Source organism: Callorhinchus milii, unplaced genomic scaffold (assembly GCF_018977255.1).
Source record: "Callorhinchus milii isolate IMCB2004 unplaced genomic scaffold, IMCB_Cmil_1.0 Scaffold26, whole genome shotgun sequence".
Classification (NCBI taxonomy): domain Eukaryota; kingdom Metazoa; phylum Chordata; class Chondrichthyes; order Chimaeriformes; family Callorhinchidae; genus Callorhinchus; species Callorhinchus milii.
In genome coordinates, this window is record NW_024704767.1 from 954,949 (window position 1) to 969,041 (window position 14,093).

General features: G+C 43.4%; 3 protein-coding genes across 9 annotated transcripts in view; all 3 read right to left on the minus strand.

Annotated features, from left to right (window-relative positions):
- myo5aa (myosin VAa) overlaps window positions 1-1,709 on the minus strand; it is a 56,106-nt gene extending 54,397 nt beyond the window's left edge. Inside the window, exons 1-2 of the mRNA XM_042344055.1 lie at window positions 1,652-1,709; window positions 1,332-1,474 (exon numbers count right to left, since the gene is read on the minus strand). Of these exons, the coding sequence (XP_042199989.1) occupies window positions 1,332-1,358 (27 nt within the window). The 5' untranslated portion in view covers window positions 1,359-1,474; window positions 1,652-1,709. The remainder of the gene's footprint in view (window positions 1-1,331; window positions 1,475-1,651) is intronic.
- Window positions 1,710-4,412: 2,703 nt separating this feature from the next.
- arpp19a (cAMP-regulated phosphoprotein 19a) lies at window positions 4,413-9,548 on the minus strand. Of its 3 annotated transcripts, none has more exons than XM_007906173.2 (3): window positions 8,934-9,030; window positions 6,521-6,643; window positions 4,413-5,387 (listed from the first exon to the last, which is right to left on the minus strand). In XM_007906173.2, the coding sequence occupies exons 1-3, from the start codon at window positions 8,994-8,996 to the stop codon at window positions 5,217-5,219; spliced, it is 357 nt and encodes a 118-aa protein (XP_007904364.1). In that variant the 5' UTR covers window positions 8,997-9,030; the 3' UTR covers window positions 4,413-5,216.
- A 1,083-nt stretch (window positions 9,549-10,631) lies between these two features.
- The window catches only part of fam214a (family with sequence similarity 214 member A), a 36,970-nt gene continuing 33,508 nt past the window's right edge, over window positions 10,632-14,093 (minus strand). For all 5 annotated transcript variants that reach the window (XM_042344045.1, XM_042344044.1, XM_007906186.2 and 2 more), the window contains 3 exons: window positions 13,604-13,672; window positions 12,563-12,762; window positions 10,632-11,303 (listed from right to left, as the gene is read on the minus strand). In XM_042344045.1, coding sequence (XP_042199979.1) covers window positions 11,150-11,303; window positions 12,563-12,762; window positions 13,604-13,672 — 423 coding nt within the window. In that variant the 3' untranslated portion in view covers window positions 10,632-11,149. The remainder of the gene's footprint in view (window positions 11,304-12,562; window positions 12,763-13,603; window positions 13,673-14,093) is intronic.

Genomic DNA, 14,093 nt, shown 5'->3' on the forward strand with positions numbered 1-14,093 from the left:
CCCTCCCTACAAAAGCCAATTTTTGTTTTAAAAATATATACATTAAAAAAAACACACACATTTGAGAAAATGTAAGAATTGGTGTGTGTGAGTGTGTGCGAGTGTCAAAAAATTCATCAGAAAATACCAGGAATTGGGGACTTTTACCAGATCCAGTCTGTCCATCATTTTTTTTTGGGGGGGGGGATGGAGGGGGCCAAATAAAGAAAGAAAGAAAGAACATGGCAATGAATGAATGGATGGATGGATGGATGGATGGATGGATGGAGGGAGGGAGGGAGGGAGGGAGGGAGGGAGGGATGGATGGATGGATGGATGGATGGAGGGAGGGAGGGAGGGATGGATGGAGGAAGAGTAGTCTTATCTAACCCCCAACCCCTTCTATCATTGCCAAGCGCTCATTTACTTGTCCCCTAAAACATAACGTTTTGGACCAAAAATTACGAGGAGGGGAGAGGAGGAGATCAGAGCCCTGTGGGAGAGGAGGATGAGGAGGAGGAGAGGGAATAAAAGTAAAAGTGCTGTGTTTCTCTCTTTCTCTCTCTCTCTCTCTCTCACACACACACAGACACCAATACATCTCCAGCACAAGAAATTGGACAAAGGACCAGTTTGGCCATTGTTTGCCCCCAAAAGAAAGCCTTCGCCACAGACACAGTCACAGCCATGAAATTGACATGATCCCCTCCAGCTGACTGTCCCCCCCCCACCCCCCCCCCCCCCCCACACCCCCCCCACCACACCCCCCCCACCCCACTCTCTCTCCTCCCCACCCATTGCAAATCACTCCCCAGTCCCCTTACTGTGCTGTGGTACAATAATACGATCGGATTGCAACAGCAGGAAAAAAAAAGCGCAGTGGATGTCGAGAAAGGGATGTACCATTTACTTACATATATATATATACATCTACATATATGTTGTTTCATTCATTTCTTTATTTTATTAATTCAGAGATGAGGCTAATAACCCCCTCCCCCCCACCCCCCCCACATCACCCCCCCCCCCCTCCACCCCCCCAAAAAAAAAGCTAATGGGTGTTTGTTTAGTTTTTTGTTGTTGTTTTCTTTTAAAATGTTTTTTTTTTGATGGGGGGGGGGGGGGGTATTATTTATTTATTTATTTATTAATTAAGGTGTTTCTATTTTATTTGCTCGGTTTGCAATAATAATAATAATAATAATAACCATCATCACCATCACCATCGTGCAAGGTTAAATCAATCAAACAACCAATCAATCAATCAATCAATCAATCAATCAATCAATCAGTCAGTCAGTAAGTAAGTAAATAAATACAGTATTATTTTTTGAAACAAAAAGTCATGTTACCTTGGTGAAGAGCTCAGATGCTGCCATTCTCTCCTCCTCTTCTCTTCTTCTCTCCTTCTCTCTCTCCTTCTCTCTCTCTCTCTCTCTGTGTGTGTGCAAATGAGGACTCAATAATCCCAGGACCACTCCTGCAAAGAATGAGCCTGGAATAGAGGAACAGTCAATGAATGATTCGTTGCAAACGCCTTTACGCAGCCACAGCCAAGCGCTGAATCCAATCCAACACAACACACTGCCTCCCTCCCTCCCTCCCTCCTCCCTCTCCCTCTCCTCCCTCTCCCTCTCCTCCTCAAACCAAGGTACCAAACGCCATGTTATACCTGTGTTAACTGGAGAGCCTCTCTAGACTGTGCATTCTGGGTATAGAGAGAGAGAGAAGAGGAGGAAGGGAGGGAGGGAGGGGAGGGGAGGGTCGATGGAGAGCAAAGATGCTTTTCTGGCAAAAAAAAAGGAGACATGCAATAAAATCCACGGTTCGGTCTGCCTCCCATTGGCAGCTCTGGGTCACAGAAGCAAACGTCAAAAAAACACACACACACACACACATATATATACACATCATTCTGAAATGCTGCCCCAAACACCAAGGCAGCGCCATCAGCGGGAGCGAATGTGCAATAGGCTTTTAGTTTCGGCCACCGCAGGAAATAATATATACCGTATTATGATATATCACCGTCATCGTCATCATGATAACCCGTGCATTTTGATGTGGCGCTTTATCGCGTCGTCGAGACCTCTCAAGGACATGTGCTGTAAAAGTGGATTGACTTGTTTTCATTTTGTGGGCGAAACGCAGCAGCCCGTCGTGGATTGAGTGGCCAATTGTTTCTTTTACCCTTTTTATTGGTTAGGGAATATGCTTTTGACGTACCGATAGGGAGCCCAAATTTAACACATAGGCAGCGAAATATTTTTTTTTCTTTCTTTTTTTAAAGAGTTTATTGCCCCAGCAATACATACACAGTATGTGAATAATGTACATTTTTATACACACAGCGCTTTTCAGGTTGGGAGTGTATCTCAAAGCGCTTCACAAAAACTGACTTGGATGCCTAAGGCCGGGGTGGGAGCGGTGACCAAAAGTGCAGTGGACTAGAAAAGTCTTCTGGCGAGGTTTAAAGGTGGGGGCGGGGGGGGGGGGGAGAGCTGGAGAAACTTCGTATCCACGTATGCATCATCACAGAACTCTATGTCGAATAACGTATAGAGATTCATATTAACGTGCGATTTTAGGCAACAAATCAAAAGTTTCATTACCCATTGAGATTTTAAATTCGGTGTGCAGTCGTCTTGCTATTTATCAAAATGTGCAACAGTAGAAAAACAAATGCTCCAAAGGAAAATCAAATTTAAAAATTCTGGATCCACTTTTTCAGGTTGGGATTTAATTGCTGCCCAGGCAAGTCTCTTGATTAACTACACCAAATTGTGAAATCTACGTACGTGTAACAGCTTGTTGGGAGAAACGCCGATGGTACATAATCCAATGTAGATATTTTTAACCTGTCAAGTGAAGTTCAAAATTGAAAGGACTGCATTTTTTATTTTTATTTATTCACTTGCTAAAAAAAAAAACTCCTGCTGTTAACTTGCAATGCCATGCAATGCTGGTTGACTGTACAACATTGGCCCTTTCAAGTAGCCTCATTGCAGGTTGAATATGCATTCAGATGCTAATTGCACAGCTGAAAGTTGTAACTGAGAAAAAGCTTAGTGTGAGATTGTGATTGCAAGTCAGATGAGAGACATAGACTACTCCAATGTTGCACCTGTACTTAACTTCCAGCCCTGACTGTCTTTTTCTCCCCCAAGCTCAACCACTGTGCAGGCTAATAATTTTTTAAAAAAACATTACTGCACTGCACAGACTTTTCCCCACACAGCAGGAAAAATCTGGACGAGAATTTAGTCACAATCGTATCTTTGTAAATAGTTTGGCAATTTCACTCATGTGCAGCTGTTTCTGTTAACTCAGTGTAAATGGGACGATTTCGAAGAATTGGTGCCTTCTCTTACAGGATGAAAATTGTCAAATAAACACGTCATTCGAGATCAGATCTGAAACTAACTGATGGAGTGCAAGATCTAACTGAGAGAAAGACTGTTCGAGAGTGGTAATGGCAAGACTCAAGACTTAAGACTATCCAACCCAAGCTGAGATTTCCGTGCATCCCACCTGTACATGGAAATCCCAGAGATAGATTGTTGGAATGCAATGCACACTCTCTCCCTGGAGGGATAAATCCTGCTTACCCAACAGCCAAGGCTCGGGGACCCCAGAGTGTGTGTTGGGGTAACTGTTGGGAGTCTATAACCAGCTAACCATCGATATTGCTGTCTGGCAAGCTTTCCCACTTCTTGCCCAGCTAGGGCCACCCAACCCGTTAGGGCTTTGGCTTGCAGGGTTATCAGGAGCTGAGTGGGATGACTCATCTGCCTTTCCAGGTCCTGCCGAAGAGCCAGGCCAGCTGTGCTGTCATCAGCAGTGCCCTGGAATACTGCGGACCAGACTGACTCAGGAAACGGACTACCGAGACTGCCAGAGGGCTGGCTTGTTGCCAACATTCTGTTGCCAAACACGACACCTTGGAGCCAGTTCAGCTCCAAGGAGACCCCACTTAACTGATACATTACCACCTTTCTGGAATACCCACCCAGAACTCTTCCATTACATCACTAAGTAGCTCTTAAATGAGTCTAGCATCCTGTCCTCTACCACCCATCCGGCAGTCAACTACACTCTTGTAAAGAAATGCTTCATGATGTCTGTACTGAAAGCCTGAATCGGATCAGTTTATATTTAAGATCAATGGTTACCAGGTTATCAATGGCAGCTCATTGTTAATCAGTCACACATCCCAAATTAATTAAAACATTAAGTTAAGCAATCTAATTCAACTAATGATATATCAATGGAAGTTAGCAGCCTTAGCCTGTAAATATCTGGCTTTGTGGAGGTAAATTACATTCCGATAAACACATGGCAAGAATTAAGAAGAAAATGTGACAGTGCGCATTTTTCTTTCTTCACACCTTCATCTCCCATTACCTTAAAACACAATAAAGGAGCAAAACACACATTGTGCAAAACTATTTTATTTACAAAAATGGCACAAAGTGATTGCACAGTCTATGCTCATGCACACTTCAATCACGACTTTTATACATAACGGCCCTACCCTACCAATCATAAGTAAATACCATTTTCAGAACTGCAATAGGCACAATTATAAAGCATATGAAAGTACTACATCCAGGAGGGCTACAGAGAGGACAAATATTGTCCATTTATTACTACAGTTTAAATAGATTTAAAGCAATTTATTTTGAGAATAATTGAGGAATCAGCATCTAAAGATTTCACACATCCTCTATGCATCTTTTTTTCCATTAACATCAGTGTGGGTTATTTCTTGTAATAAACAGATTAATGCACAATACAATAAAGCAAGGAAAGAACAGAACGGGAAGGCTGCATAATCTAATCCAGTTGAAGAATGTTGACTTGATGCTAGTTTAAGTGAACTGGGAACACAAGTACAGTAAAAAATGTAAAATACTTAAAATGTCATTACACTTATGGGGACTGCTTCTAAAGTTACTATGTACATTTATCTGAAAAGTTATCACTCAAATTTGAAGCCCACTACTACCTACTTTCAACAGACTCATTTCATCAGTGCATGGTTTAAATTTATGAAAACCCCAGGCTAGTCCAGTGTCTTTACATACAGGACTCTCGTGCAGTAACAGCACAGCACTGAAATATTCTGCCAAGCTGTCGGTCATGTTGATGCAGTAGTGCAAGGAAAGAAAGCAAACACACAGGAATTAACAGAGGAAAGAGGAATGACAAGAGTTCTGTGCATTCGACATGAGGTATCAGACAGCCAGCTTGCTAGCAACAAGTGAAGGTTTCCTCTGAGGCAGATCCTGTGGAGTCGGAATGTGCTCCCCGGTCACTTTGTTCTTTTCTGCTCCACTAGTTGGTATCTGCTTGTTCTTGATTTTAGCCTTAGCCATGTTATAATCTCCAGAATCAAAGTACTTTTGCTACAACACAAAAAGGGAAATCAGTAAAGTAATGAACCAATTTAGAATTCAATTTCTGTATCAGGTTAATTTACTGTAACCATTTGCAATCATATGAAAATATTAATCACGTTAAAAGTTTGCCCAGTGAAATATCCTATTTACATTTTAAAGGGTTCAGTTGATCGAGGTATGAAGTGAAAAATTTTAAGAGCTTCAACACTGAGAAAGTAAAGTCAACACACAAAATATATTGAAAATAAAAATAAGCACATGTGTTATGGATGGATAGAACTTGCAAAGGAAACAGTCAATAGACCATGGGTGCATTAATTGACCAGTCAAAGCAACAAGGGTGCTGTCCTAATTACAAAAAACAAATAAGTTTCAGTCTCTGAAGGCCATACTAAAGATTTTGCTTTAGGCAGGCAAATGTAGCTGATGTTGAGTTCTGGTTTTAGTTACACAAAGGACCATCCAGTTTAATGCTGTGCAAAAAAGGAAGATAGATCTTTAGTGTTAGTGGGATGATCTTGTGCATGACAAGATAAGCTGGAGCTTTTCAGTTTCAGAGAAAATCTTAAGAGAAATAAAATACTTAATAGGATAAAATAAACCTGAAATAGTTTCAGATGTGGCAAAGTGGCACTTGGTTTATGTTTGCGAGAAACACCTTTAGATAAAGAAAATAGGAAATATTTCTTTAGTGAGGGTATTCGGCTGGAAGAGGTTAGCATGAAGGTGGGTGTGTCTGGGATTCTAGACTCGTTTTGCTTAGATATTGTCATTGGGAAGACTGTACCGTTAGCATTGCAGAAAAACTAGATCAATTGGTCTGAAAACCCAGAACCTCTTGTCACTTTACCCAAATCAAATCAGATTATTTAATTTGTATAGGTTTGTGTAGTTAAAATAACCATTTTCTATTTCTGAGCAGTATAGCATAAACTGCATAATCATATTCCAATCAGCCACAGTATTTAGAGATCTGCAGACCCCCACTTTAAAACAAAGTCACTTGAATATGAACTTTCAAAGCACTGAGAAAATCAAAATTAACTATATGGTTCAGAATATAAGGCAATGATGTGAAAAATACCAATTAAAAGCTCCACCGCATTAAAGCAAACTACTTTACATCGAGAAATACTCACTCCCTTCTGCAGCCGTTTCCTTAAAAAATCTGTTCCACTCGGCTTCTGTCCCAAATTAGGATACCTAGACTTCAATTTTGCTTCCTCGACTTTTTCAGGACTGATTACTTTGTCGTCCATTTCCTAAAATAAAAACAAAAGCAATGAGAATCGTGAGAATAAGACAACCCCTGACAATTTGGTATTGTACCATCATTGAATTACTCATTGAAAAGGTTCAACGTTCAAAGCACCTTCTTCAAAAATCAAAGAGAGTTAATGCAAAAACGCAGCTACTAGTCAATCACCATGAGGAGCATAAAAAAACATGAAATCATGTACATACCCTCTACACCGAGCTCTATAAACAAGTACAGTGACTAAGCACACTGAAGTGTAGCTATGGTATTCTTCTGCAAATCAATAGGCCTTTATGACCCATATTTCAAAGCAATCATTGTGCAACACAATTTGTATAGCTCACTTTCACTACATAAATGAGAATGTCCCCCCACCAACCCCCCACCCCAAAAAAGGTTAGGAACAATACCAAGAACAAAATTGGAAACTGAATTGCGAATGTCAAGGAGGATCATGTTTTGTACGCCTCCCAACAGCTTATAGTCTGCTGATACGTACATGAAGAATGCCCACTTGGGCGAGGTATCTGAAAGCAGCCAATGCCTTTGAAAATGTACTCCAACATGAGTCAGTGAGTTGAGGAGTGAGAAGAGCGTCCAAAAAAAGCAACAAAATTATACGTTACCCAATCTCCTTTTAAAAAAAAACACGCCCCGACTTAGTGCTTCAGGGAAATGGCAAAAACAAACGTTTCAAAATCAACAATTGCTCTTCGTGCTGCCCCATAAATGGTTTGCACTGAACATTTCATGTTCTTCTGAAGAGGCGCAGACCGAAGTGCACCTGGAGCCAAGGCGCAGGTCCACCACAATTGAATCACAAGGGTTAGGTGTTCACACTGTATGTCAGATAAGACGACTTAAAGGAACACCACGTTTCATTTGTACATTTTTTTTGCTAGATTCCACGAGAGATCAGGAACGAGATGGGTGAACCAAATGCGAATTAAACGCGGATCTTCCATTAACAAGCAGACGTACATTTCTGAAGAAAATTACGGTGTTTCGATCACAAATATTTACTGATCAGAGATTTGAACTGATGCTTTAATCCTTCAACCAAGGTACTCATTTCTTGCACATAATTTGGGAAGAGGGTTAAAAATGAAGACAATTACTGACGATTGTATTTATATGCACAAGATTTACACGTCATCTCCATTCCTGTATCCTGAATATTGCTCTGCAGTCAGCATCGATCATTTAAAAATCCAAACGTTTTAAACAGCATTTATCGAATAATATCTTCTAATTCTAACTATTGATTCTACCGATGCAAACGATGTCATCGCTATTAATTACATTCCTAAAGATTGTCGATGCCAAAGCACCGCAGGATGCAATTCCTCAAATATGGGTGGACGGTGAGCAGAGCAATCCCCGCATTGGGGGTATCAGTTCTCCGGAAAACGTTATCAAATAAAAACCAAACCTTCGCCGGTATTGGGAGATACGCCTCCGGTAAAATGCGAGAAACCCCCCCCCCCCCCCCCCCCCCCAAATAAAAATCCAAACAGCAACACGAGACGACAGACAGTAGGTACCAGTGTTTGCAAAGCAAAACGGATCCCGAACCAATATACAAACGCACTCCCGGACGAGAGATCAGTGGATTACGGAAGAAAATCTTAGGATGAGTCCACACGCAGTGCTGCGCGTTACAGAGTCTCCCCCCTCCCTCCCCCCCCCCCCGATCAGGGAGGAGTCCAGCCCTGCTGCAGGGGGGCGGCTGTACGCAGCAGCAGCAGCACTTCTGCAGTATCTCCCCCCCCCCCCCCGAACACTGGCCCATTGTTCTGTGGGCAACAGACTGGTGGCATCGCCATGAAACCCCCCCCCTCCCCCCCCCCCCCCCACACACACACACACAGAGAGGCGACAGATCCCCCGCTCGACAGAACACGCGCCGCGCGGCAGCAAAAATGCACCGACAGAGCCCCATTCCGGGTCTCCCGGAATCCGATCCTCAAAACGGCGACAACCATTTGCGGGGAACGGCGGTGCAACACAACCCAACCGGGTTATGGGGACGGGGCCGCCGTGTGATTTTTTTTTGCAAATTAAAACGGATAGGGACACACACACACTCTCTCTCTCTCTCCTCTCCTCTCCTGTCTCCCAGTCAAGAATTATCCAGTCCCGACTCTTACTCGGCGGGAAACCCGACACCCGCGCGTTTCCCCCAACACGACACGACACAACCCAACGCCTGGGGCCTGCGCCCTTTTGGCCGATATAACTCGCCCCCTCCTCTCCCTCTCTCTGGGGTGGGTGGGTGGTGGGGGGGTTATTACCTGCTGCTCCTCAGCCGAGGGCTGCTCGTCGGGCCTCTGCACCTCTTCCAATTTCACCGACATGGTCGCGAACCGAGCGAGCGAGGAGAGAAAAAAAAAGGGAGACGAGAGTGGGGGTGTGGGGGGACCGGGAGAGGAGGAGGAGGAGAGGGGGTGTTGGGGGGGGGGAGGGGACGGACAAAAGCAAACTCAGGCCTTTAGTTGTCCTCGCGAGCTGACTGGGCGCCTCTGCCTCGGGCCTTCGGGGGTGGTGTTATGTGCGTGTGTTGAGTGAGTGGGGGTGGGGGTGGGGGGGGAGGAGAGGGGGCTCTCCTACTCCTGCGTCCCTGGTTCTAGCGAGGTGGGTCAGGCCGTCCTTTGGCGGCGGTTCCTTTTCCTTTCTCACCCCCCCCTTCTCCTAAATGTGGTGTGTGTGTGTCTGTCTGTCTCTCTCTCTCTCTCTCTTCTCCCTCCTCCCGCCCACCAAGATGGCTCCGCGCTGAACACGTCACCCGCTTCCAGGGGAGGGGGGGAAAAAAATACCCGGACCTTTGGCTCCTCACACACGCGGGGGATGTCGCCCCGGGACTGCCCCCCGAACCGACCCGACCCGACTCATCGTCGTCGTCATTTTGTCCTGAGGAAGAGGGTTAGAGACGGGGGGGGGGGGAAGGGAGAGAGAGAGGCAGAGGGAGTGTGGAAGGGAGTGGGGGGCGACCGTTAAACGGTCAAAGTTTTCAAATTTTGATTTTTTTTCGGGGGGGGGGGACGACGACGACCGGCGACGACCGCTGCGGCGGTGACGTCACGCCCCCGCGGCGGCGGTGACGACACGCGGCGCCGACGTCACGCCCCCGCGGCGGCCGGGCGTGGCATTCTGGGAGTTGTAGTTCACCGGCCCTCCCCCCACACACACACATCCACACGTCCATCCCACCCCATCATCATCAACACATACATTAACTGTCGTCGGGACAACTCAAGACAGGAGACCGCACTATTTTGACCGCCTGTCGCTGCGTCATCGTTAGAACCGTCCAGGGCCGGAAGGAGGCCGTTCGGGCCGTGGCGTCCCAAACTGGTCCCTAACCGCCCCCCCCACCCCCCCCCCGCGCGCTCTCTCCCCCCATCAGAGCCCCTGCAAACTCGTCCACCCCGAGATCACTGTCCCGAACGTTGTTATCGAATCGGCTTCCGCCGCCCTTTCGGCCAATTGGGAATTGATATAAAGCCCTCGTGAATCTTCTAAGGGGCAAATCCTTAGAAATACGAAATACAGTCACTACACTTTACAGTATATGCTGCGAAACCCTTTTGAGACGTCGCGATGATGTGAGAAGGTGCTGTATCAAATGCAAGGATTATTATTCCAATCCTGACTGGAGCAGTTTTACAAATACAATGCCATATAAGTGTACATTCATATTGCGTCTTTCAAATAGTGACTGTATATTTTGTGGTCGAAACGAGATAAGATGGGGCTCCTCGGGCTTGAAAAATAGATATCCCCGGCCCGGACCTGAATACAAAAGGAAAGATACTTGATGGGATGGAATAAACCCACAACAATATCCTCAAATACGCTGAGGAAGCAGGGACAGAGTACTAGGAAGAGGGAGAAGAATGATAGATTGATGATTGTAACAGGGTGACATGCATATTAGTGAAAAAAATATTCATGTTCCTTTACACGGATCAACTGATAAGACAAGACAAAGGTTTACATATATTTTGTATATTTGTGTATTATTCATGTCAAAAATACAGAGTATGATTTTACATAGAGAACTTTATGCTACATTATAACACTAAAACAGGACAAATTTACCTGTGCAATAAGTGAAACATTAATTTAAATATTAAATAAAAAAACAAATAAAATAAGTTTAAAACACTAAACTACTTCTGTTTTGTTTTTACTATTGCAACACATCCAATAAAGTGGTTTGTGACTTCCGTCGTAACAGTACAGATAATAATAGGACATCATGGTTCTCATTCCAGTCTACTGTTTTGCTTGAAGTACAAGGGAGTTTATTTAAAACACTTAAAAGACAAAGCTGGTCCACCGTCTATTAGGTGCTGGGGTTCTAAAAGACTAGTACCAATCATTTCTCACAATTAATGTATTGTGCATTACTTTATTCCCGTTAATTAGCCGAGCCCTCATGTGTCATTCTCCAGAGGGGAAAAAAAATAAAAACAAAAATCAAAAAAGTCCTTAAGAATACAAAGGGTTAACATCGTGGTGAGAAATGAGGGTTTGTTGGAACTTCTGTGTAAGATTTTAACTCGTACGCGGCACCACTGTCAACTTCCATAGACTTTCGAGAAAAAAGGAGTCTGACATCTCTGTGGAGGTAGATCTTTCCAGATTTTGAGCTCTGGAACCTAGAAAATATAACAGTCCCATTATTTATAATAATAATAATCCTTGCATTTGATATAGCGCCTGATCATGTGGTTGAGATGCCTCAAAGTGCTTAACACAATATATTCTATATATAAATTATATATATGCCACCTCCCCCACCTCCAGCTCGGAGTCAGGCTCCGCCAATGTTGAGCGCTCCGAGACACTGCCCTGCGTGGAGGGAGGTATATAAGTGCAAGTTGTTGTTGTATTACAAATGGACTGTGTATTTTGTGGATACAATTTCCTTTTCTTTTCAACCACATCACAAAGCTGCAATCTCCCTCAGGCACTGGCACTGGCACTTGTGATGTCAATGGGTGGAACATCATGACGTGACAAAGGGCATTTGTGTCCACTGATGCTCGTCAAACCATTCAACACCCACCTACATTTACAGAGTGCCTTCCACGTCAAAGACCACCTCAAAGAGCCTGAGAGAACGGGCGCCAACCGTTTTAACAAGGGGTACGACAGAGGCAACAGTTGGGGCACAGATAATGCCTTTTGGAATAATCAGGGGTTTAAAAGTTGCTAGTTTAATTAGTGCTGATGCTATGTTCAGGATAACGTTCACGATACGAAAAATTCTTATTGTAAATGAAATATCACTTTCACCACAGAGCATCCAGCCGGCTTCCTGCGCCAGAACATACTGTATTCCTGGTAACCTCAGGTTCAAAGGAGTCTTAAACTCGTGCCACAGTGAAGCACTTAATAATGGGTTACCCTGTGTATAGCATAATGCATCATGCACATCAATCTTGGTTGCAATCAGGTAGCTTGAGCTGTTGTTATTTCAGTCGCCGTTTCCAGACAGGATCCGATCTGGCTTAGCGGAGTGCTAATGACATATTTACACAATTCCATTTGGAGTCGTACAGTTTACTTAAAAGTCCTTCCATTTCCACTCTGGGCCAGATGAATATTGTTTTTCCTGTGCCATGTTACGGTTTAAGGGCAAACACAGCATCAGAATAACAAGGTAGAGGTTACAACCAAGTTTTGAGTGCCCCTTCTTTTGCCATAGGACTTTACTGCTCCATATTCAATAATACAATTAGAAAATACAAAGGTTTACAAAATATACTTAGGGCTATTACAACACAACTAATGGAAATTTTCTCCAGAATGAGAATATACTTGTTCATATCAACAATTTTTTTTCTTTTCTTTAAATCCTATTACTGGCCGCGATTAATTAACGTAGATGTATTTATTCTGTGTTTGTGGTTACCTCAAATGTATGAGGTAGCGAAGTATCCTTTCTTCAGTCTGGATGACGTTTTCTTTATTGGCGTGTCCAACAGGTTCACGTTTCACAGGAACAGAAAAAGTCCGCTGTCGTAGGAATGTCTGGTAATTGGCTGGCATGTCTCTCAAGTCATAGATCACAACAAACATCTTAACCACTGTCTTGTTTGGGTTGAATAAGGTCTGGAAAATGATTTACATTTATTTATCAGCAATAAACCAGATAAGAGTGGGTTACTTAATAGCTCTAGCGACTGATAAAAGAACAAGTCGGCCCAATCCTTGATCCGTGCTATTTCAGTGTTGTACTACACGGATTAATGATTCACTGACGTGCAAAAGCAACCAGTGTCACTGTATAATGTTGAGGAGATTTCACTAGTTATCTTTTAATGTATTCCGAGTCTACGGAGGGGAGAATTCAGCCAAAGTTCCTAATCCTGAACACTATATAGTTACGTATGATAAATTGCGTAAGCAGGTCAGTGAATGGCTAATCAGCAACACTGAAATAGCACTCAGAATCCAACCCATCTCATGACATGCACCATCATTTTCTAGAATTAGGTAAAGCAGAGTGCATCCCTCCAGGAAGATTGTGCACATCATTCAGGTGAGGAAATGATGACATCTTTTCCTCAATGAATGATGAGGAAGATCTCATCATTTAGATTGGATGCGTTCAGATAAGACATTAAACCGAGGTCCCATCTGCTTGTTCATGTGGATGTTAAGAGATCTCATTGCGCTATTTGAAAACAGAAGGAAGTCTCTCTCCCAGTGTCCTGGCCAAGAATACCCCCAGATAAAATTGGCCATTCACTTAATGGCTGTTTGTGAGACACTGCTGTGCACAAATTGGCTGCATGTTCGCCCACAAAATTCACAGTCACTCAACTTCACAGTATATTCCGTGAAGTGCTTTCAGATATCCTCCTGATGTGAAAGCTGTTATACCAAAAGTTAAAGATCATTATTTTCTGAATGCAAGCACCTTACGATTTAGAATAAAGTCTACACTTACCACTTGTATTGTTCCTGATGGAGGTACTCGATAGCCTCTTTTCCCCAAGGATTCCAAGTTAATCAAACCCTACAAAGAAACAATTCTAAATTCAGAGCAAGTCATTTTGAATTGTAGGTTACTGCTATTAATAATAACACCTGCATTTGACATAGCGCCTTAACACGTCATTGAGACGTCTCAAAGCGCATCACAGAATATATTGTAAAGTGGATTGACTGTGTATTTTGTGGGCGCAACTCGGCAGGCAATTGCTCACAGCAGCGTCTCACAAACAGTCGTGGATTGAGCCACTCCCAATTTTTTTTCAATAATTCTTTTTAAAACCCTTTTATTGGTTAGGAAGTGTACTTTTAAAGTACCAATACGGAGCCCAAATTTTAACAAATAAGCAGATAAATGATTTACCAGTAGTTGTCTCAAGAGATATGTGTGTCCTAACCAATTACTGCTACAGCATGATCTTGATCACAGGTCTTTTAACTACTGG

What these genes read in the sequence shown, in the direction of transcription:
- arpp19a (XM_007906173.2), bottom strand. Translation starts at nt 8,996, where the DNA reads ATGTCGGTGAAATTGGAAGAGGTGCAGAGGCCCGACGAGCAGCCCTCG. An exon ending in CCTCGGCTGAGGAGCAGCAG is followed by an intron (nt 6,644 to 8,933) that starts GTAATAACCCCC and finishes TTTTTATTTTAG; the next exon opens with GAAATGGACGACAAAGTAAT. An exon ending in GGAAACGGCTGCAGAAGGGA is followed by an intron (nt 5,388 to 6,520) that starts GTGAGTATTTCT and finishes TTTGTGTTGTAG; the next exon opens with CAAAAGTACTTTGATTCTGG.